General features: G+C 46.3%; 2 protein-coding genes across 6 annotated transcripts in view; one reads left to right on the forward strand and one right to left on the reverse strand.

Annotated features, from left to right (window-relative positions):
• Positions 1 to 9,474, forward strand: part of slc12a5a (solute carrier family 12 member 5a) — a 41,545-nt gene extending 32,071 nt beyond the window's left edge. Inside the window, exons 7-26 of the mRNA XM_047025443.1 lie at positions 166 to 413; positions 652 to 863; positions 957 to 1,124; positions 1,360 to 1,458; positions 1,952 to 2,009; positions 2,243 to 2,417; positions 2,527 to 2,645; positions 3,275 to 3,373; positions 3,470 to 3,589; positions 4,535 to 4,639; positions 4,956 to 5,124; positions 5,314 to 5,509; positions 5,638 to 5,807; positions 5,951 to 6,082; positions 6,294 to 6,401; positions 6,547 to 6,672; positions 7,609 to 7,805; positions 8,220 to 8,234; positions 8,533 to 8,666; positions 9,247 to 9,474. Coding sequence (XP_046881399.1) covers positions 166 to 413; positions 652 to 863; positions 957 to 1,124; positions 1,360 to 1,458; positions 1,952 to 2,009; positions 2,243 to 2,417; positions 2,527 to 2,645; positions 3,275 to 3,373; positions 3,470 to 3,589; positions 4,535 to 4,639; positions 4,956 to 5,124; positions 5,314 to 5,509; positions 5,638 to 5,807; positions 5,951 to 6,082; positions 6,294 to 6,401; positions 6,547 to 6,672; positions 7,609 to 7,805; positions 8,220 to 8,234; positions 8,533 to 8,666; positions 9,247 to 9,338 — 2,742 coding nt within the window. The 3' untranslated portion in view covers positions 9,339 to 9,474. The remainder of the gene's footprint in view (positions 1 to 165; positions 414 to 651; positions 864 to 956; positions 1,125 to 1,359; positions 1,459 to 1,951; positions 2,010 to 2,242; positions 2,418 to 2,526; positions 2,646 to 3,274; positions 3,374 to 3,469; positions 3,590 to 4,534; positions 4,640 to 4,955; positions 5,125 to 5,313; positions 5,510 to 5,637; positions 5,808 to 5,950; positions 6,083 to 6,293; positions 6,402 to 6,546; positions 6,673 to 7,608; positions 7,806 to 8,219; positions 8,235 to 8,532; positions 8,667 to 9,246) is intronic.
• A 6,077-nt stretch (positions 9,475 to 15,551) lies between these two features.
• ncoa5 (nuclear receptor coactivator 5) lies at positions 15,552 to 23,582 on the reverse strand. Of its 5 annotated transcripts, none has more exons than XM_047024609.1 (11): positions 23,456 to 23,582; positions 21,627 to 21,901; positions 21,118 to 21,225; positions 20,109 to 20,172; positions 18,652 to 18,882; positions 18,343 to 18,461; positions 18,004 to 18,133; positions 17,492 to 17,694; positions 17,134 to 17,338; positions 16,788 to 16,879; positions 15,552 to 16,644 (listed from the first exon to the last, which is right to left on the reverse strand). In XM_047024609.1, exons 2-11 carry the CDS (start codon positions 21,793 to 21,795, stop codon positions 15,995 to 15,997), a joined length of 1,971 nt encoding a protein of 656 aa, XP_046880565.1. In that variant the 5' UTR covers positions 21,796 to 21,901; positions 23,456 to 23,582; the 3' UTR covers positions 15,552 to 15,994. The 5 variants fall into 5 exon arrangements, with proteins under 5 accessions (XP_046880565.1, XP_046880568.1, XP_046880564.1 ...); XM_047024612.1 differs by having other exon boundaries at positions 16,809 to 16,879; positions 17,492 to 17,703; XM_047024608.1 differs by having other exon boundaries at positions 17,492 to 17,703.
• Between the last annotated feature and the right edge of the window lie 247 nt (positions 23,583 to 23,829).

Consider the following 23,829-nt stretch of genomic DNA (forward strand, 5'->3'; position numbering starts at 1 on the left):
GGTTGTCCTCCTCCTGCCTCCCCTCTCTCTCTCTCTCTCTCTCTCTCTCTTTCTCTCCCTTTCTCTTTCTCTCTCTCTCTCCCACGCTCTCCTTTTCCCTCTCCTTTTCTCCCTCTTTCCCTGTCTCTCTCTTTCCTCCCGTCTCCACCCTCCTCTCTCCTCCAGACCTATATCCTGCCCCAGGCGGCCATCTTTAAGATGGAGGGTCTTGAGGGGCCCGAGGCGGAGGCGGCCCTGCTCAACAACATGCGTGTGTACGGCACCATCGTGCTCAGCTTCATGGCCCTGGTGGTGTTCGTGGGGGTCAAGTACGTCAACAAGCTGGCTCTGCTCTTCCTCGCCTGCGTCATCCTGTCCATCATCGCCGTCTACGCTGGGGTCATCAAGACCGCCATCGACCCACCCGACTTCCCGTGAGGGCCAAGCTAGCACACACACACACACAGAATCACACACGTGCACACACAATCACAATCATACACACAGAATCACACGCACACTCAACGCACCAGATGATGAATGTATTGAATGTATCTGTTTCAAGCTCTTGGTGCCGAAAAAATTCCCCTCGGGGCAATAAAGGTTTTATTCATTCATTCTTTCATTCATGAGCTCCTGAGTGACAGCTGTGTTAACCCCGCCCCTCTCCAGTGTGTGTATCCTGGGGAACCGGACTCTGGTGTGGAAGAACTTTGATGTGTGTGCCAAGACGGTGGAGGTGGCTAACGGCACCGTCACCACTCAGCTCTGGAAGATGTTCTGTGATTCGCCGCTCCTCAACGCCACCTGTGATGCTTACTTTGCTGCCAACAACGTGACCACGATCCAGGGAATCCCCGGAGTGACCAGCGGAATCCTCAGTGGTGAGACGACACGCACACACACGCACACACACACAAAATACACGTATACAAGTCATCCACAAGCCTCTGATCTCCTCTCCTGACTCTCATCAGAGAACCTGTTTGGGAACTACCTTGAGAAGGGTGCCCTGGTGGCCAAGCTGGGCATGGAGTCTGTGGAGTCTGTAGACGACCCCTTAACCAACTCCAACCGCTACGTCCTGGCTGACATCTCCAGCTTCTTCACCCTGCTGGTCGGGATCTACTTCCCCTCCGTCACAGGTGTGTGTGTGAGTGTGTGTGTGGGAGAGAGATGGAGAGAGAGTGAGAGTGAGAGGGAGAGGGAGAGGGAGAGGGAGAGGGGTGGAGAATGACTGACTATTTCTGCGTCTTTGTATGTGGCTGAAAGACTGTAATGGAATATTTTTCTCTTTGTTTGTGTATGTGGATAATGTGACTGACTATTTTTCTCTCTCCTTCTCTCTCCCCGCTGTTTTGGTCTCTCCCTCTGTTCAAGGGATCATGGCTGGTTCTAACCGGTCTGGGGACCTGCGTGATGCACAGAAATCCATCCCCGTCGGTACCATCTGTGCCATCACCACCACCTCCTTAGTTTGTATCCTTCCACAGCGCCCTCTGGGGGACCTAGCATGCTACTGCAGGGAGCTAGTCCAGAGGCCATCTACAGACTACAAACTGGTTGTGATGGAAGAACAATTGACCGTGATCTAGAATCGTGGATGCGTGTTAGTATTTTGTACATGGTGTTGAAGCGCTGCTTCAGGGACTATCCCCCGGCAAATGCTCATGAAAGCACAGCTTTGTGAGTAAAACGGCAAACTTAGCTTCCAATTGACCAATTTCCCTCCATCAGATTTGGGTGTCTGGCGATTCTGTGTTGCCTGTCAGGATCCCCACAAGGCAGATGCAAGCAGAGGAAAATCCATGTTCTACCACAGACAGGAATGTAGCTCACAGCCAGAGGAACATCCATGTTCTACCACAGACAGGAATGTAGCTCTTCTGCCACAGCCAGAGGAACATGAGTGTGTGACAGATGAACAGGGGGTGCTTGTGTCTGTGTCGTGTTCCTGACCTCGTTCTCTCAGACATGTCCAGCGTGTTTCTGTTTGGAGCCTGCATTGACGGTGTGGTGCTCAGAGACAAGTATGTCACTCTGCTTCAACACACATTGCACACCACACACATTGCACCATAAACAATGTGCCATGTCTAGATACTTCATACTTCTTGTACAGCATAAAACATCAGTAGGCATGTCAACTGGAAACATCAATTGAGACTACATTGTCAACTATGTGACCTCTCTCACAAAGGGCTGCAGGGATATCACATTTCTGGTGTTCTGATTGGCTGTGTTACCTGTCTATCTTTCCCAGGTTTGGAGAGGGGGTGAATGGGAACCTGGTGATTGGTACACTTGCCTGGCCCTCACCGTGGGTGATTGTGATTGGCTCCTTCTTCTCCACCTGTGGGGCGGGGCTTCAGAGTTTGACTGGCGCTCCACGTCTTCTGCAAGCCATCTCCCGGGACGGCATCGTGCCCGCCCTACGGGTCAGTCCACCTGTCAATCACACTGCTTAGCCAATTGTGTACAACCGACGTGCATATCCCTGACTGATGTGTGTGTGTGTGTTATACGTGCGTGTGTGTGTGTCTCCAGATCTTTGGCCACGGCAAGGCGAACGGGGAGCCCACGTGGGCTCTGCTGCTGACAGCGTGTATCTGTGAGATCGGCATCCTGATCGCCTCCCTGGACGCCGTGGCCCCCATCCTCTCCATGTGAGGCCCCTCACGGCCCCTTTCAAGGCCCCCTCACGGCCTCCACACGGCCCCCCTCACGGCCCCCTCACGGCCCCCTCACGGCCCCCCTCACTGCCCCCTCACGGCCCCCTCACGGCCCCCACACGGCCTCCACACGGCCCCCTCACTGCCCCCTCACGGCCCCCTCACGGCCCCCTTAACTGCCACCTCACGAACCCCTCACTGCCTCCTCACGGCCCCCCTCACTGCCCCCTCATGGCCCCCTCACGGCTCCCTCACGGCCCCCTCACTGCCCCCTCACGGCCCCCACACTGCCCCTTCACGGCCCCCTAACGGCCCCCTCTCGGCCCCCTCACGGCCCCCTCACTGCCCCCTCATGGCCCCCTCATGGCCCCCTCACGGCCCCCTCACGGCCCCCACACAGCAGCTCTGCCCACGCTCTGTGAGTGACCGGGTTACTGTGCCACCACACACCTGCAGCACCGGCTCACTCATCCATGTTGTTGAAGGAGGAGTTGAGTCAGCTGGTGGAGTTGATGGAGCTGGTGGAGTGCTGACGACTGTTGGCTCTCTGTTCAAACTCCACCCTGCGATTCATGAGCTGCTAACTGTGCGTTATGTGTGTGTGTATTCCTCTCTGCTCTCAGGTTCTTCTTGATGTGCTACATGTTTGTGAACCTGGCCTGTGCCCTGCAGACCCTTCTGAGGACCCCTAACTGGAGACCTCGCTTCAAGTTCTACCACTGGTCAGTTCAGAAACACTACTGTGTGTGTTTATGTGTATGTGTGTGTGTGTGTGTGTGTGTGTGTGTGTGTAATTGGCTCTCTGTCTCCCCCTGCAGGGCTCTGTCTTTCCTGGGGATGAGCTTGTGTCTCTCCCTCATGTTCATCTGCTCCTGGTACTACGCCATTATTGCCATGGTGATCGCTGGCTGTATCTACAAGTATATCGAGTTCGCCGGGTGAGTAAAGCACGACCCCTGGGACGGATTGGATTTTCTGTGTGTGTGTGTGTGTGTGAGAGAGAGAGAGAGAGACAGAGAGAGAGAGAGAGAGAGAGAGAGAGAGAGAGAGACAGAGAGAGAGAGAGATGGAGAAAAAGAGAGATAGATGGGGAGCAAGAGAAAAAAAAACACATAGAGAGAGAGAGAGAGTGAGAGATGGGGAGAAAGAGAGAGATGGAGAAAGAAAATATATAGAGAGAGAGAGATGGAGAGAGAGGGAGAGAGAGATGGAGGCGATGGAGAATGGGTGAAAAACATCATCCATCTTGAGGACAGTTCAGGTTTACATGCTTGTCTGCTGTCTTGTCAACCTAGATGAAGTCACAAACCACCAGAGCTTCAAGATGTGGTGTTACCTGTGTTTTGTGTATGGATGCCCTGTGTTATGTGGATGTGGATGCCCTGTGTTATGTGGGTGTGGATGCCCTGTGTTATGTGGATGTGGATGCCCTGTGTTATGTGGATGTGGATGCCCTGTGTTATGTGGATGTGGATGCCCTGTGTTATGGGGATGTGGATGCCCTGTGTTATGTGGATGTGGATGCCCTGTGTTATGGGTGTGGATGCCCTGTGTTATGGGTGTGTGGATGCCCTGTGTTATGGGTGTGGATGCCCTGTGTTATGGGTGTGTGGATGCCCTGTGTTATGGATGTGGATGCCCTGTGTTATGGATGTGGATGCCCTGTGTTATGTGGATGTGGATGCCCTGTGTTATGGATGTGTGGATGCCCTGTGTTATGGATGTGGATGCCCTGTGTTATGGATGTGGATGCCCTGTGTTATGTGGATGTGGATGCCCTGTGTTATGGATGTGTGGATGCCCTGTGTTATGGATGTGGATGCCCTGTGTTATGTGGATGTGGATGCCCTGTGTTATGTGGATGTGGATGCCCTGTGTTTCAGGGCAGAGAAAGAGTGGGGTGATGGGATCCGTGGGCTGTCTCTGAGTGCTGCGCGCTACGCCCTGATGAGGCTGGAGGAGGGGCCTCCACACACAAAGAACTGGAGGTAGACACACACGCTTACTCACACACACTCACACACACACACACACACACACACGCTCACACACACACACATGGCTCTCTCCAGAGGATGGTGTCTGAACTACTGAACTACTTTCTGGAGAATGAGGCTGTTTTTAACTTTACCATTGTCATACTTTATCCTGTTTGGGTAGTATTTGTGGGCTGTTTATATTTTCTTCTTTAAAGTCCCTCTCTCTTTTTTTAACGTTCACGTGTCCTTCTCCTCTCCCATCTATCCTTTCCCCATCAACCTCTCTGGATCTCTCTCCTCCTTCCGTCTCCCCCCTCCTCCCCAGACCACAGCTGTTGGTTCTGGTGAGCACTGACGCGGAGCAGAACGTGGAGCAGCCACGCCTGCTGTCCCTGACCAACCAGCTGAAGGCTGGCAAGGGCCTCACCATTGTGGGCACTGCCATGCAGGGCACCTACCTGGAGAACCACCCACAGGCCCAGAAAGCTGAGCAGGTAGGGAATCACACACACACAGGTCCCCCTATGCTATATACCCAATACTAGAGCTTACAGGCTTGGACATTCTGAAGTTTTCTCATTTTCTCTCTCCTTCTCTTTTTCTGTTTCTTACTCTCTCCCACTTCCTGTCTCTCTCTTCCTGTCTCTCTCTTCCTGTCTCTCCCCCCTCCCCCTCCTTCACAGGCCCTGCGTAAGATGATGGAGACAGAAAAGGTGAAGGGCTTCTCCCAGGTGACTGTGTCATCCAACCTGCGGGACGCCACCTCCCATCTGCTCCAGGCCAGCGGCCTGGGAGGACTCATGCACAACTGTGTGCTGGTCAGCTGGCCTCGCAACTGGAAACAGAATGAGGAGAACCAGGACTGGAGGAACTTCATTGGTGAGTCCACTCTGGCTGGGCTGGGCTAAGCTGGGCTGGACTGGCCTTAAGGACAAACCCCAAAAGTGTCATTCCTATCCTTGTATAAGAGTGTCAATCCCAGATGTGTGTGTGTGTGTGTGTTGTAGAGTTGGTTAGGGAGACCACAGCGGCCAGCCTGGCTCTGCTGGTGCCTAAGAACATTGCAGCGTTCCCGTCCAACGGCGAGCGCTTCACCGAGGGTCACATCGATGTCTGGTGGATCGTCCACGACGGAGGCATGCTGATGCTGCTTCCCTTCCTTCTGCGCCAGCACAAGGTAGGCCCCGCCCTCCACTCCCCACCCTCCTCGCCCGCCCCACCCTCCCTGCTTCACCCCCCTACCGTCTTATACACGCCCCAAACGACCAATGACCACAGACAGTGGATGTGATAAACCTGACTTGATGTCTCTCTCCTCAGGTGTGGAGGAAGTGTAAGATGCGCATCTTCACCGTGGCCCAGTTGGATGACAACAGTATCCAGATGAAGAAAGACCTGACCACCTTCCTGTACCACCTCCGCATCGACGCCCAGGTCGAGGTGGTCGAAATGGTAAGTGGGCTGTGTGTTTGTCTTTGTCTCTTGGGCCTGCGTGTAAACTAGCTGAGTGTGTGTTGTTGTTTGTGTGTGAACAAGCCTAGTGTGTGTTGTGGTTCATGTAGTTGCTCGCCGTGTGTGTTGTGGTTTGTGTGTACCAGCCCAATGTGTACGTTGTGGTGTGTGTGTGTGCTCCAACCCTGTGTGTGTGTGTGATCTCTGCCAGCATGACAGCGACATCTCAGCCTACACTTACGAGAAGACCCTGGTGATGGAGCAACGCTCGCAGATCCTCAAGCAGATCAACCTGACCAAGACGGAGCGGGAGAGAGAGGTAGACCCCTGCAACCCCCTCCCCTGCTGCCTGTCAGGCACACACACCACCCAGAGCACCACCTACCAGCCAAAGACCCCCCCCCAGTTCCTGCATCGTATGTTCATGGCTGGACTGAGTTTCTGACCCCCTCCTCGCTCCTCAGATCCAGAGTATCGCAGACTCGTCCCGTGGGTCAATCCGTCGTAAGAACCCTGTCGCCGTGACGACCCAGCTCAGCGTGCCGGAGGAGCAGCCAGGGGGCAGCAAAGAGGAGAAACCTGAGGAGGAGGTAGGAGGCGCCCTCACACACACACCCAGCCACACACACACAGCCATCCACACACAGACATACACACACCTGGAGAGCTTCCTTTTTTAGCATACTTGAGTTGCAGAACGTTACTACAACTACTTTTGTACTTTACTTAAGTACTTTAAGTTACTGGAGTTGATTTCTCTGGTATCAGTACTTTACATCTTCTGACAACTTTTTACTTTCACTCCATACATTTTTTACACAAATATCTGTACTTTCTATTTATTACATTTTCAAACCAGGCTCGATACTTTAGTTTTAATCTGTATTCAGTGGCATGATCAATATTATTTGTTGTCATTGTGCGCCTTTTTCCTTTCCCGGCTATTATACTGTTATTATGTTGTTGTTACACTGTTATTACACTGTTGTTATACTGTTAATACACTGTTATTATGCCGTTATTACACTGTTATGTTGTTATTTCCAACGTGACACTAAAACAGGTAGTAGTAATGACTACTTTTTACTTAATCACATGTCAGAGCCCACAAAAGTGTAGTGTCAGTACTTCAACTTTTACCACAGTCTTTTTAAACATGAGTATCTGTACTTCTACTTGAGTAAAGGATGTGTGCACTTTTGCCATCTCTGCTGCTGTTCATTGAAAAAGACTCTCAACAGGCTGACTGGCTGACTGACTGGCTGGCTGACGCACCTGAGACTTCCAGTAACAGCTCTCTCTCTCCTTCCTCTCTCACCTTCACACATTATTGCTCTCTGTGTCATCCCGTTCCTGCTCCTCATGTTCTTGTTGTACCATCTCCTCTGCTCTGCGGTTCCACCTCAACCTTATCTGGGGTTCCACCTCTTCTGTGGTTCCTTCCTTGTCCACATGTACTGCCCCCCCCCCCCCCTCTCCTGCCCGTCTCTCAGTCGGCCTCTGTCCCTGTGTCCCCCCCCTCAAAGGTCCAGCTCATCCATGACACCACCACCCCGGCCAGCCCGGTCACCCCTGCCTCCCCCCTGACCCCCACCACCGAGAGCACCCTGACTCCTGGCACGCAGGTCCAGATGACCTGGACGGAGAAGTCTGACGGCGAGCCTGCCAAGCCGGCAGGGGCAGCCACGCCCGAGGGCATCAAGGACATCTTCAACATGAAGCCGTGAGTCCAAAGGACTGACTCAGATGAACACAGCAGGCTGGAGGAGAGCAGGAGGGGTTTTATTTACCCAGAGTAGCGGACAAAGCAGTTCCAATAGCTTTGAAATGTCAGTGGTGACAGGACAGGGTCTGATTTTGTTGACGTAATCTTAATTGATAAGACCAGGTCCTCTCCGGGGAAAATGATGAAATGGTTTATTTGGAGACCGTCCTCCTCATCCCTCTCTGTTCTGAGTAATAACGGGGGGGGTTCTTCTCTGATGTTGATCAATTTTGCTCCAGTAGATTTTGGCCCTACCTCTCTGTTTGACCTCTGTGTTTGACCTCTGTGTTTGACCTCTGTGTTTGACCTCTGTGTTTGACCTCTGTGTGACCCTTCCTCACCTTGTTGTTCTCTCTCCTGGCCATGCTGCAGAGAATGGGAGAACCTGTGAGTACTTCAGATTATCATGAGACCCGTGCCTACAAGACTTTAATTCTGTACATGGAGACATAACATTGTATCTTGTTTTATGAGTCAATGTCAAGTTTGAAGTCCACATATGAGAGTGACTGAAGAAAATGTATTCTCTGTGAATTGATCTTCACAGTCGGTGAAAATCAATAATATTCTACCAATATTCTACTTCTAGCATTGATGTTTACATGTACAGTACAGCTGAAATATAAACCCCGGAACCTGTATGTCATGCTGCAGTTGACTAACCCGTCTTTCTCCGTCCCCCTAGCAACCAGTCCAACGTGAGGCGCATGCACACAGCGCTGCGGCTGAACGGTGCCATCCTGAAGAAGTCCCAGGATGCCAAGCTGGTGCTGCTCAACATGCCCGGCCCACCCAAGAACCGCACGGGAGACGAGAACTGTATCCTTGGCCCATGATTGGTGTTCTGGTCCACTGGTGAGCTGGCTCTTCCTGGAGACCTACCCTCCTGCAGGTTCAGCTCCCAGGTGGGGGGCAGCAGGGAGGATGGGGGGGGACTTTGTTTAAGGTGACGTGGTTCCAGTCAGGTCCTTGTGGCTCTAAAGTATTGGTCTCTGTCACTGTGAGGAGAAGGCACAGGCGTGCTCTCCCATATCACAGCCAACAGCTCTACTCAGACTCGTTTTGTTGTTGTCTTTCCTGCCTGATAGACCTTTGACTTCCTGCCTGATAGACCTTTGACTTCCTGCCTGATAGACCTTTGACTTCCTGCCTGATAGACCTTTGACTTCCTGCCTGATAGACCTTTGACTTCCTGTCTGATAGACCTTTGACTTCCTGCCTGATAGACCTTTGACTTCCTGCCTGATAGACCTTTGACTTCCTGCCTGATAGACCTTTGACTTCCTGCCTGATAGACCTTTGACTTCCTGCTTGATAGACCTTTGACCTCAATCACATGATTCTATATGGAAACTTTCAGCACGTGTCCATGCGTTTCCCTTACCCCTTTCCCTCTCAGATATGGAGTTCCTGGAGGTCCTGACAGAGGGTCTCAACCGGGTCCTCCTGGTGCGCGGTGGAGGCCGTGAGGTCATCACCATCTACTCTTGAGAAATCAGCTGCCCCCCCCTCCCCCACCCACGCACACACACACCTCACCCAGTACATCCTCTCATTTTCATTTGTTCATGTACGAGTTTCATCTCACATCCAGACACTCCATGGCCAGCTTCATTATCAGCTTCGCCATTAATACACACACACACACACACACACACACACATGCACTTTATCGTATGTCTTATTCACACACCTTATTCTCCACCAGCCAGATCAAATATATATTGACCTAGCAGACTCCTACCAGACTGCTCAGATGAATCTGTAGACTGCTGGTGCTGGTGTGTGGATGTGTGTGTGAGCATGTGTAGGTTATAGAGGGGCGAGTCCTCGAGAGCTACGTACCTGTGTCAACACAGAGCAGCCCTCCATTAGTCTAAACTGAGCTGTACTGAGCTGGATGGATGGATGAAGGGAGGGAGGGAGGGGGAAAGGGATGGATGGTAAGTGCTGGAACGTATAGTGCCACCTTTACCAGGCGTCCATGCAGGAGAATGGAGCACTCTGAAACAAACCCTGTCCGGTGTGTGTTGAGATTGACCATTATCATCATCATCATCATCCTCAGAGAGACTGCCACGTCCAGGTCAGTGTTTGAGAGACGAGGTGTTTCTGTTGTGTTTCTGGTCCCGGGGCGGTCCGGAGGTTCACCAGAAGAGGAGGAAGAAGAGAAGCGGTGAAAAAGGTCTCCATGACAACACAGATCATGCTCCACGAACTTTGACCCCTGACATCCTAACCCTCTGTCACCTTCCCGCCCCTGTGTCCTTGAGGTCACTAGGCTACCCTTTGTCCTTCACTTTGATGTTTTGACGGATGCCGTCCTCCATCCCTCTTGTAAGTGGCTGTTCCCCTCATCCCCCAGCCACTCTTAGTGCCAAAAGAACAAGGCTAGCTTGGTTTGTAGGTATAGACACGTCGCTAAACTGTGAAAAGAGTGTTTCTTAACTTTAGTGGTTGTCATAGTGAGAGGCAGGGCCAGGGAGTATGGGCAGTGACATCATCACTGTTGAACGCCAGCCACACTTGACCTCCGTGTGACCTCTGTGTGACCTCTGTGTGGATCACACTGTATAAAGTGGACAAGCTCTGACACCTTGTTCAGTATGAGTGTTCAGTATTTTTGTGACTTACTAAATGCTTCTAGTGGAGAAATGACCTCCCTCTTTCAAAAAGGGGTTGTCTGAAAATTCTTTTGGATGGCTTAGACTCCTATCACTATGGTAACTGTCACTGTAACCTTGAGGAGAACTGCACCTGCACTGTCCTCCACTGTGCAACACGTGATTTAATAACTATTCATCAGTTCATGAAATGAACATATTATTTTTCCATCTAGTAAACTAAATTCTAATTGTTATTTGTATAGACAAAGATTATACATATTTATCCAATAGATCTATATTATTTAATAGATTATCACTCAGAATATATATATATATATATGTTGTTTTGCCAAATCTAGATGTTATATGTGCCATATAAACGTTTTGTTTAACAAATCAAATGAGAGTTTAAATTATCAGTTAAATTGTGATAAAAGTTCCGTTTAAATGGAGTATAAATATGGTCACGGCTGTAGCTGGAGAGTAACTTTACAGATGACTGATTGATGTTCAGTTCACTCATCCCTATACTAGTAAAGGCGGTACACATTGTTTTCTTGAAAACCACAAACCAGCAGAAATATAGTTGACAGTTAAAGTTGCCGCAGATCACCTGTAGGGTACTATCCATAACGGAGAAGAGATATAGTACAAGTGCTGGAATGGAAAGAGGTTTCAGAGGTAGGAAACACTCTCTCCATGTGTTATATATTGAATTCTATGCAGTAGAATCTAAACATGGGATTTGGATATCCCCTAGTCTAGCCAAGATGCTAGCCAACGCTGGCATGTCCCTGACCATGAATGAACTGTTAACAAATTAGAATTTAAAATGTGTGAAAAGTGCATCTTGAAAGGAATGTGCAATAGTTGGAATTTGGACTCATGTTATTTATTTTTTTATGTGTATATTTTGTATAGGTGGATTGGATTTCATCAAGTCCAATGAATTTAGCATCATCTACAGTATATCACTCCGACCAATGATAGGTGTGGTTGTGTTTCAAGTTTATGTTCTGAAAGAAACCTTTTTTTGGTCACTTGCACTTGTAGTAGATCTGTGACTATAGATAAATACATATAAACACTAGAGGGAAGAAAATAAATTGAATTAGTTTATAGAACTATCAAAACCAGTATAAATGTTTTTTTGTGTTGTTTGACAGTCAGAATCTTATGTTGTGAATGCTGCTAGTATCAATAGATTTATTTGTATTGTAAATAGAGACTTCTAAAGGAAGAAAAACATATGATATATCAAATACAAGGATAGTAGATAACAATATATCTATATCAATGAGTAGGCATATAGACATACATATCAGCTGGTGGTCTCTCTGGAAACCTGACTTTACCCAGGAACGAGCAGCCTGAAGTCTCAGCAGTGAGAAAGAATTCTCTGGAACACATAGAGGCAATATAGTTAGCTAGCTCATCAGGGTGTCATTTTAGAGGAAGGGGTGTAGGGGCATCTCCCCCCCCCCACCACCACCACCACCACCCTCTTTATCTTTCAGCGATCTGCACTCTTGATTACCCCTGTCCACAGCTGTATCAACACAGCATCCCGTAGAATATGAAGAAAATATTCTGTGAACTTATGTTCTTCTGAGGTGAACTGAAAGGAGAATTGAAATAGAGTCCAGCCCTCATTGGGAGGGGTGTCTACCCAGATGTTCTGCGCCAGGCGTTGGAACGACCAGTTAGTTCAAACCCAAGTGCACAGCTCATCTTTTTAAAAGGTATCATTTCTGCCGTCATTATTGGCAAATGGCTGATTGTTATTTGGATATTTTCCCTTAAATAGTTGCCTCTCCCTTTAGTTAATATCAGGTTAAATCAAATCAATAAAATTGCTACATGATAACTAGATTAATCTGGGAAGGAATCATTTGGGGATTGTACAACATTGCCTGCATTGACTGAGCCTTTGAGTCTATTTTAAAGAAGAGATCTATGATGGTTACAAAAAATGTTTATTGGAAATACATTTATTTGGATTGTGTTGAATATAATTGCTGTTTGCATGGTCTTCTGTGGTTAGATTTGTTTCAGTGGTTTCAATAGTGTATCAAGTTCAATGCAGGTGATTTGGTAAATTATCGCATCTATCTCTATACATTGCACTCTGCAGGGCACCTACAAAAAATGTGTTGTTACGTTCATTTGGCAATCTTTGCTGTGATATGTCTGGATACCGTAGAGGAAAGTATTGGAACCTTTCACGTAGCTGTAACTAATCCAGTCATGCTAGATCATTCCCCACTAGGAAACAGGTGTTCAGAGAACTGGATGCTTTCTGTTGTTGTTGAAAATTCAATCAAGGCCTTCTCTTATACTTCTTTGGCAACTAAGGATGAGAGGCCAAGGAACAACTAAATAATGGTTACAAATAGTAGTTAGACGTTTAAGTATATTTAAAAAAAAAGAGTATCATTTCACAATGTTGTTGCTTGTCATTCTTCAATCTTGCTAAACCATGTGATGTGAGAGTGGCGTGTACGGATGGCTTTTTAGGATGTTCCTGAGCATTTGTATGTATATGACACTGTAACCTGCAATGTTGTCTTTTGTTGTACACTGTTTTATCACTGTGGACAAAGTCTTAGAGTTTTGTAAGATAACGTACAATATTGTTTTATATAACATGGGGGAATCCATTTTATTTTATCTTCTCATCCTTTCTTTGTAACTGTGTTTTTGCGACATTCAGTGACGAGTTGACAATACTCTGTTCATCATAAAGTTTAAAAGCTCATTCGACAGAGTTGACCAACTGTCCTACCAGGCTTAAAGGACCGCTGTTCCACTGCTCTAAAAAGGCATCCCTCCACCTCACCTCAATGTAATCTCCAATTGGACATGACAGGATAGGAAAAGCTTGTGGTGTTGAAATGCCTCCACTCAAAATCTAGATTAGGGATTATTAAAAGGAAGAGTGGAAGTACACATTTGGGGCAAGCCTGTTAAGGTTGTCACATGGTCAGGCTGTTTCGTCACGGTCTGATCCACAGCGCCCTCTGCTGGTGAGTGGTTGTTTTGTAGTCTGGGTGGGGCTGTCAAACATGAGAAACATGGCTTACATTTGATTGTTTCTTTGCAGTTTTTACTCTGCAAATATAAACTACCTGTTCGTTTTTTACATTTATGTTCTCATTTATCAAGTATTTTAGAGGACAGTTAAGCATGGAGCTATTTATTTATGTAATTTGTTTTGCAGTTTTCTTGAAAGAATCATAGTAAATGTTGAATTTATATTGTCACTGAACCAGTGAGGTGAGCCTCCCTTAACCACCACCACCCCTCCCCCCTCCTCCCCACCCCTCCCCCCCCCCCCCCCGCTTCCTCTCCCTCCTCCCCAGAACTGTACCTATATGTGATTGCAGTGTAATTCTGAATATTGATCAAAGAATAGAAAACAAGCGCTTCCACTTCCTGGTTGGGCTCTGCTTGGAACGTATGAAAACCCAAAGAGATGAAAAGACAGAGTTTTAGAAACCAATCAGAGAACATCTGGCTGACATGTCTCAGATCGAACCTTCACTTTCACCTCTGTAGCATGAGACACGCCCGCCTGTGATCACTGCAAAGTCTCCATCCTCTAATGGATATTAAGGGCTCTGACTGAAACATACCTGCTCTTGGGTTGGAGGAGTTGGTGTCTTTGCAAAGGACACTGACTCTCACAAACACACAATATTGATACACACAACCAACAGATTGGTCTAAATATGTTATAATGACACTTCCACCTATTGATCAGATTGACAATTGCATTTTCAGCTTGAAAGCTCATCTTTGAAGTCATTTCAGACTTCTAGTGCCCCTCAGTACAGTGCAAGCAGAGCCTAACTCCAGTAATGTCTGTGTAAATCGATGCATGCATGCACATTACCCTAACAAAGGTGTAGTTTTGCAAATATATTGAAGTGTTTATGGTATACAGTATTATGTTCATATGGGTCATTGGTTTATTTGATCCTTTGATTTTATTTCAATAGTATTGTGTTAGGTATATTTGATTTGATCTAGAACACCAGTATGTCCTGGTTGAAATGTGAGTTACAGAATTCAGTTTTAATTTAGAATATTTGTCAAAGAGGCCAATTCACAAATGTATTAATTGTTTCATATATATTTACAGATGAAGTGATAACCAAAGTATTATTCAGTTATCTAGGAAATGCATGAACATGGAAAACTCCAAGGAATTAACCCCAAACTCTGATCCAAAAGTGGTACATTTGTTCTTACTGGCAGGCACACACACGACACAAACACAAGCTGGCAGATAAGGCAAGGATTAATATGGCCACAAGCTTAAATGTCAGCATTAATGAGTGGGATTCTCGACACCCTGCTCATGAATATCACCATCGATTGTAAATTACACTACTACTAGATTAAGTTGCTCTGGAACACAATGCACTTACAACACACAAACTATTTAGGACATCAGAGAACCATCTCGCACGCAGGGTTTGTTTTAAATTCACTGGAGTTGCGAAAGATATGTTTTGTATGAATGTTTTAAACAGGAACGGGTGTAGGTACAAAAGAGTTACTCACACACACAAACTCAAAACATCTACTAAAGGTAAACCGTTTTGTTCATTCCAAACCTCTGCCCTCCTTCCTTGGTAGTGTGTGGTATGGTAGAGCAGTCACATGTATCTATGATCAGTTCCGTGGGGATGTGTATGTATGTGGATAACTGGGTGTGGGAGTGGAGCCAGCAAGAGGGGGTTATCTACCTGTTAAAAATATATAAATATATACAACTTAGTGTCACTCACTGTTATGTGGAGGTGCTTATTTTTTTGTGTCAGTGTTAGTTAAATATTTGAAAGAAATATGTATTCTCTATTGTGTTTCATGGTACATAAAAAAAAAGAGAAAAGTACTTTTATCTTTACATTTCAAACGCTTATCTCTCTATGGCTTCTGGCGATTCCCGTTCCATTTTATAGATTTGTCAGCACAAAATGCAATAAACCAATACCATTTTACTACAGCAAGATTGGAGACTGCTCATTTCCGTTATCAGTTATTTATATACGCCCTGGGGAGGTCCTTTTCATCACCACAACAAGCTGCATTCCGAAACACAAGAAATGTTTATTTCATGAGCACTGCAAGTATTCACAGTCACACAGGTGTATAAAAGTCAGAACTAAGCCACAAAAACAAAAAGTGCAGGGCAAGGGGCTCATTACTACTTCTCCCTACAAGTAATGCAGCAATGAATTACACACCCTCTCAGCCACCAGACCAAGTGGCATTCATTTCGAAATATTGGAAAGTTTCAAATAGTCAACAAATAACCATCTATCACAATAGCTAGAGTAAAAAAAAAAATTTGAACACATTCATTGATAATTAAAAAGCAATTTACAAACGTAAAACTAAAAATAATTACTTCTAAGAAAACCATCGACATCACTAACTGAGGAATTTTTTTGAACAAAAGATGATTGGTAGACTGAGGGGCCCAGGTCGTGGGGGCCACTACATTAGGGATCAGGAAAGATGCGGATAACATTAGTAATGGCGGGGGTACATGTTCACGGACGGGGGCTGTCCCATGCCAGGACCCATGCCCGGACCCATGCCAGGCATTCCTTGTCTGGGTGGGGCCGAGTTTCCAGGGTTGACCAGGTGATTAAGAGCAGGGCCACTCTGGATGAGTGTGTCCAGAGCTTTCTGCACGCTGGGGTTGTCGAAGTTGATTCCTGCCCCCGAAGACAAGCCCCCGGAAGGCCTCTGTCCCCCTTGGTGGGGTGGCATGCGACCAGGAGGGGTTCCGTACCCCTGAGGGAGGCCGCTTGGGGGGGGCCCACCTGGTCGCATTGGGGGGCGTGCACCCATGGGGGGCTGTGAAGGAGTGGGGAGGGACGAGGGAGGGAGAGACTGCTGGACGCCCATGGAGGCATAGGACTGAGCCTGGGGAGCCATGGAGGGGCTTGGGGAGGAGGTTGGAGGCCCCACACCGCTGTTGAACAGGCTGAGGATCTTAGCCTGTAACTCCTGCTGGTGGTTGGGGTTGGGCGGGGGGTTGGAGGAAGGGGGAAGACCCATGTGGCCCGGGTGAGTGCTGTGTGAAGGTGCATGGACCGAGTGGGCTGAGGGGGGCATGGGCTGGGCTGGGGAGACTTCGTGATGGGATGGTACTGAGGGAGGAAGGCCAGTAGCTGAAACAGAACACCAGAGTTACAAACCGCACTGCTGTTAACAAACACTCGGGTCAACAATGAAGTCACATGGTATTTACTGGCTATATTTTAAAATACATATTGAGTGTGAGAAAGCTGGGTGTCCCAGAGTGGGAGCGTACCTGCATGTGGGTCGGCCCTACCTCGAACCAAGCGCTCCCTCTTGTCCCTCAGGTAATTAATCAGACTGTCCAGCTCCTCTGGGGTCACAAACCTGCCAAGACACAGCAGAGAGAAGTGAAGAGAGAGAGGAGTGGGTAGAGAGGGGTAGAGAGAGAGCGAGAGCATAGGAAGTGGAGAGAGAGAGGGGTGGGTAGAGAGGGGTAGAGAGAGCAAGAGAGCAGGAAGTGGAGAGAGATAGGGGTGGAGAGAAATGAGTCAGTTTAACAAGTGATAGAAAGACACACAACACAGAACAATGCAGCAGGAACTCCAGTCTGAAAAACAGCAGAAAGCCTTCAGACTAACCTGCTCTCAGATAGCAGAGTGATGGTCGGCAGCAGGGTGACGGGGTGACTCTCTCTGTCAGGTTCCCTGACCAGAACCTCGTCGGCCATCTTGGCTGCCTTCCTGGCAATCTCCTCCCGCTCCTTATCGCGGTTCTCCACCTTATACGCATCGTAGTTGTGGGCTACCAGGACCATGGCATCCTCCATGGGCATGTTACGATGCTCTGAAGGGCCAGGACATAGACATTTTTAAACTAATAAGAGCTAGTGTTGGATGACTTGTATTAAGTAGCCATTGCTTAGCATCTTACAAAATACAATCCATATATACACTTCCCCTCCAACAGTCCAAACCACCCAGTTGTTCCCTGTCCTACCTTGCGGCGTTCCAAACAGGATGTTGACGGTGCAGGAGCGATGGACCTGGTGCTGCTGGGTGATGATGATGGCAAAGGGCGTGCGGGCGCGGCCAACGTCCTCCAGGGCTTGTGTGAGGGACACCTCGGTGTTGAGGAAGATCAGATCCACCACCATGCCCAGGTCTCGCACCTTCCGGCCCACTGTCTCCGCATACTCCCTACAGCATGGACAACACGCAAGGACGCACACACACACAAAGCAGGATATGAAATGAAAAATGCGATTGTAATACATTTTCAAAATACGGTGAGAACCAACTGTTCTTCAGGTTAAGTGTCATTTAAAAATAACCCGATTCAGCATTCCGTTTGCAGAAGCCTTCAGGACAACTAGGGCATCAGACTTCCAGTGCCAAGAAACATTGTGTATTCGACACAGTGGATATACTACATTCCTCACACCAGCTCAAGTTTTGGCTGATGTGATCATCCAAAGGATCCTTTTGAAGAGCGTAAACGGGCCCACATACTTCTGAGCCTTGTTGACGACGATGACGGAGCAGTCGACCGGGCGCTCCGTGTCGTATCTCCGCTGCAGCTCTTCGTAGTACTGGCGGTAGAGCTCGTTACGGCGGCGCTCCTCTACCCTCCCACGGTCCTCTGGGAGGAAAAACACAGGCATGCTGCTACTTCCTGTATCGAGGGGCTCCCAATTCCCCTGGACAAATACCCTCGTCTCTCAAGATCAGGACAACCAAATGCTGTTCCTGTAGAGCTGCCACCTTGTGGGTTTTGATTCTAATCCCGAATGTATATATATATAAAAAAAAAGTACTAGTCCTGGACGTAATCTATAAGACGTTATTTACCTTCCTGTTCTCTGCGGCCATTCCATGGGTCTCGGTATGGGTCTCTGTAAGGCTCTTCCTTCTTGCGGTAGTAATCGTCCGGGGCACCACTGCGGTAATATCGATCATATCCCTCCTCTCTGCAAAGAAAAAGCATACAGATACATCTGAAACAAACTCAATTCACTGGGACACCATGAAACCAGGCTGGCCATTCTCCTTTGACCACTGCCATCAACATGGTCTTTTTGCCAAGAGAGCTGCCGTTCACTGGACATTGACTGGTGTATTGGAGCCTCCTCCTCTAGGTGGCAGAGCTGGGGAGGTTACCTGTATGAGGGGTCTGCTCTGGGATCCTTCTCCCTGCTCTCGGTGCCCCGGTACCGGTCGTAGCTGGGGTCTCTGGGCTCGTGGTCGCGAGGGTTTCCGCCCAGCCGTGGTTCTCGGCCAGGTTCCCTGCTTTCGTGCCCGTCCCGGTGTTCCCGTGAATCGCGCCCATGCAGAGGGGACCGGGAACGGGGGCGCGCCTCTCGGCCATCCCCATAACCGCCATATGGAGGCCTGGAGGGACAAACAGAAGTTAACAAAAACTTCAAATTCGGGCTGGACCACTTGACAATGTTTATGGCTTATATTGACGGACGAACTCTAACCGTGTGCACTGTTGTCTTTTTAGAGTTTATTTTTTTGATAGTTCCTGGTAAACTCTCCTTCAGTAGATTTTTGAATTTGTTTGTTAGTCTGGGTAGTGAACCGATAAATGGGGATAACAACAAGGACCACAGTGTCTTGGATTTGAACACTGTCTTTTTGAAATAAAGTTCTTCTCAGAGCCGGAAGCATACCTTCTGCACTATGGTTATCTATGTTCAGTTCCAATTTGAGGCGCAAAACGGCGAGACGCGATCCGGATAAAGGCTGAAAGACCATTCCTGAAGGATATCATGAAGGCACGCACAATTTCCACCGATTAGATGGTCCTAGTGTGACGGTTACAATGATGGTTATTTGCAAAGGCATACCTATTCTACTCATTATGACCAAGCATACTCCTCAGAGAACGATGAGTAACAGATCCGTTGCAATTCAAGTTTGAGGACGCTAGTTTTCCAAAGAACAATATCACAAGTAGGACCCAAGTAACAGTACAGAATTAACGCATTCATACTTTTGGTATTTTTTTATTGTTATATTCCTTACCGAATATATTTTGACGCCAAGAGGAGATATTTAAAATACCCCAAAAGATTTCCACACATCAACACAAGAGATGCTTTATTGCGAATGTAAAATTCCCCCTAAACAAGTAGCCGCTATCGCATTCTTCTAGAGTTTAGCCTACTGACATTAGCCAACGCTTGAAACATCACCCTTATTGTCAGGACCTGTGAAAATGCAAGCGTATTTTTGTGCTGGTGTAATCCATCAACACCAGTTTCTCTCTTCGATGACCCTAGAATTTCTACACCCAAAAAAGACCTCGAACACTTATGTGTCTACAACACAGTGGGACGCAAAGAAAAAGTGAAACAGAAAAAAAAAATCTTTGAGAGACAAAGACACTTGTTTGGATTTCAAATCTCCTTGCATTTTTTTTTTTTTTATTTATTTCAATTTTGTTTTGTTTTTATCTACGAAGGCTTGGAGGGATATTTTTTTTAAAATCTCAATTTGTCAATCGCGCTTTGACAACCCCCGGTGAAAATGACTGCTGTAAAAAGACCGCTTTTACCAGAGAGCAGCTGAAATGCTGGCAACTCTTCACACCCAACTTAGCGTTACTTTACCTGCGTGAAGGGCTCAGCCGGGATTGAGGTTTACTCTGTCGTCGCTCCGCAGCCATATTTACATCTGAAAATAAACCAATCCAAACGTTGAACATAACAGTAACATTTAATTTAATATCAGCGGATTGTTGCTTTTTGAAGTGATCATGAACTTTGACACGGCGCACACTTCCACGTTCCATAAAATTGAGCTCCAGAGAAGTTCTGAAAATCCAAATAGAAAATTTGACGAGATGAAAAAATATTGCAGAACGTCAGAAGTTCTTTGCAGGATGGTGTTCTTTAAGCAAAATTCATCCCTATCTATTTCACAAATTCAAATCAGGAGAAATGTGTTGCTTCAACCTTGAAAAATCAAGGCAAGATTTTCCTACATACAAGTGGAAGTGATCAGAAAAGTATTATAAATATTAGTGCCCCATTTCATTGACAACACAAAAGCCAACCACATTTCAACTAGTTAAATATTTTAAGATACATCAGTTAAGGTTTGTAGGTGTTTATTAGGTCTTTATTGTGCATCCCTCCAAAAGAAGAACGCCATTTTTATTCAGAAATCATCATAATGATTTAAGTGTAGAATCCCTAGATACAGTAAGTATTCACTGCATTAATTCTAGACTACAACATTTCAATTACAATGTCTACGTAACACAAGTTCCCAACTCAAAGCTAAAAAATGGGCCCTGAAATCAGAGGGTGTTTGAATGCAGTCTTATTGTTACCAACCACCCTTTAATTCCAACTGAAAGCAAAAACTAGTTCTTTAAAATGGAACTGGTAACCACCCTGCTTGAACATATAATCTTGACAAATGATGCTATTTTAAACTTCAGATCCTTGAAAGGCATGCACTAATGGCACAAACTGAGTAAGCCAAAGCTGTTTAACAAGTTGACAAAAGCATTAAAGATTACTACATCTAGACCTCCTACTTCTGAGAAAGTGTAAGCAAAAAAAAAATAGCCTATATAGCTAGGTATTCACATCTATTGCAGGTAAACCTTACCTATTTTATAACCTTTATATATTCGACCCTTATGTCCCGCCTTAGCTGCCTCCGCATCCTCCACACGTTCAAACTGAACAAATCCGTACCCGTGGAACATGGAGAGGGCTGAAAGAGGAATATTTAAGGGGGTTTGGACCGCATACCAAGAAACACTTTTTTTAGGATCTGTAATGTTTGATAACACTAGGCCTCAAGTTACTCATATATACGATTAAGAAAAACAGCAAGCATACTAGTTTAACTGACAGTGGTATGCTGGTTATGCTTGACAACAAAAAGAACTGTGATGGGCTGTAGGCTAGGTGGCTTGAGTGTGATAGTATGTGAGAGTGTATAAGGTTACACCCTTGGATCACACAATCATCACTCATGAATTGTCCAAAGGCACTGAGAATTTGTTTAAATTATGAGTAACTTGGGGTAGCCCAAGTGTTATCACATTTAAAAAGGGTGATAAATGAAAATAGTTTTCCTCTGAGGTGGGGGGTATTGTGTTGATTACTGACCATTTATCTTGCCATAAGAAGTGAACATGTCTTCCAAGTCCTTCCGATCCATGTGAGTGGTTGGCAAATTTCCCACAAAAATCCTCCTCTCCAAGTCCCGTGGGTCATTACTGCTGGTGGTTGAACGTTGAAGGGAAGGAGACCCGCTACGGCTTCGTCTGCGCGACATGACAAGGTCCCAAAACCTACTTGGTCTTCTCGAAGCAAATTGCTTGGTATTTGATTTGATTTGTCTTTTTATGTTTGTGTGCGGCTTGATAATTTTATCCCAGCTCCTACAGAACGTCAGTGAAATAACAGAAAAAGAAGGGGTAAAATGTTTCATTCAGAAGGATAAAAAATGTTTTTACCAAAATGCTTAGGATACACTGTACGGAGGACGAAACTTCAGAATCAAATTCCTGTAAAATGTAAAAAAGTCAAATAATAGATATGATGTGTAGGCTACTATACATTTGATTCATTTTGCATAATCAGTTACTCAAGTCTTCTTATCCTGCCGAAAATGCGCTCATTTCAGAAACAACCTTTTGTGATTGATGATAAAATGCAAGATTTAAAATCGGACAAGAGTAGTCGAGAGATATATATATATATATATATAAATCTCAGGCATATTACTCTGGAATGACCTGCATTTACAACAGGGGACAATGGCCATACAAGCTGTTTGAAAATTCATAGAAACTTAAAAGACAGTATCCTGTACATCACCAGTGTGCCCTTATTCAGCTTCAACAAACAAAAAACTGAATGTATGGGGAAAACTCAAATGTTTGCACGTGACTGTAAAGTTCAGACTGATGCGTTGAAGTAGGACTACATCTTACATAAATTAACAAGATGCTCATGTAATTTTGGGGGGTGACCAAGGGAAGACATGACTAATACTTGTTCTATTTTACTACTACGTGTATACCGTTTTTGAAGGCAAGTCACTGACTATTTCTGGTTGATTGAAATTGCAGAGGGAAGTTTAGTTTAATTAATTTCTCCATCCACGACGATATCAATTTTCGTTGATTCGGACATTTGAAATTTACGGCAAAACTTGAAACGGAAAGTGAAGACTTGGAATATCAGCCATATACGTAAAATCACAATCATAGTATGGACAAAATATCCAACATCGAAAAACAATGTCGTCACTCCACAGAAAATTAAACCAGTAAACTAAAGCATATTTTGAGGTGTGTTCACGACTAAACATTCAAGTTGTCTAGCAACACAACATCGCGCAGCGCTACCTCTCAAACCGGTAGCCTACCACCACTGTAGGTCCATTTGGAGATTAGACCATTTTAGCAGGCTATAACCTTGCATTCGTCCATTTAAACATGACCTTTCGACAATAATACGCTGAGCAGTTCCATAACAAAAACATACAACATATTTTTATATTTAGGCTTGTGCTATTGGTCCTTAATGGATGCGCAAAATGAGTTTAATTTAACTGTAAATTGAATGTGAAATGTTAGCCTAAGTAGCCCATGCTACCGACCTTAATGGGGAAATTGACTCAGGTCAGAATACTATGGTAAGCTATCTAGTTCTATTGTTTTTAGGTTTTTACTTTGAATACAATTTAGCTAGCTATCTGACCACTTCAGTAGCTAGCTACGAATCAGCCACATGTTAAACTAGCTTAGCTAGCTAGCCATTGGTTGCTAAAGCCGGGATTTACAGTGTTAGCCTAGCTGTATAGAAAGATAAAGCTAATGCCAATGGGCTACGATATGTGAGGTGAGCATGCCGACAAGGAGTCTTGGCAAACTCGGTTTACTTAATTTAGAAAACAGTATTTAACTACAGTCTACGTGTTTCTCTACCTTCCAGCATGGAGACTTTCGTAAGTTGTAGCGCCTTTTCTTCGGTATAATGATGTCCTTTTTGCCGCGGACGTTCCAGCAATGGAGGCTACTCGTCTTCAAGCTCGCTTCCTCTTGCGCACGCAATGCGGCGTTTGGCCATCTTCTTGTTTTTAATTGGCGGATCGCATCCAACATATTAAAGGTGCACATATCGCCTCCTACTGTACAGGGGGGGGTAAGGGCAGTCACGGCTCTCGTCCAACACCTACCTACTACATTACTATGGAATCAGGGGCGTCGTTAGACCCTTTTTATTGGGGCACGTGCCCCAGTATAAATCTGCTGCATGTCCCCCAGTAAAATCTAGTTTGAGTTTTAACAATTTATTTTAT

This window comes from Hypomesus transpacificus, chromosome 9 (genome assembly GCF_021917145.1).
Source record: "Hypomesus transpacificus isolate Combined female chromosome 9, fHypTra1, whole genome shotgun sequence".
NCBI classification, from domain to species: Eukaryota; Metazoa; Chordata; class Actinopteri; order Osmeriformes; family Osmeridae; genus Hypomesus; species Hypomesus transpacificus.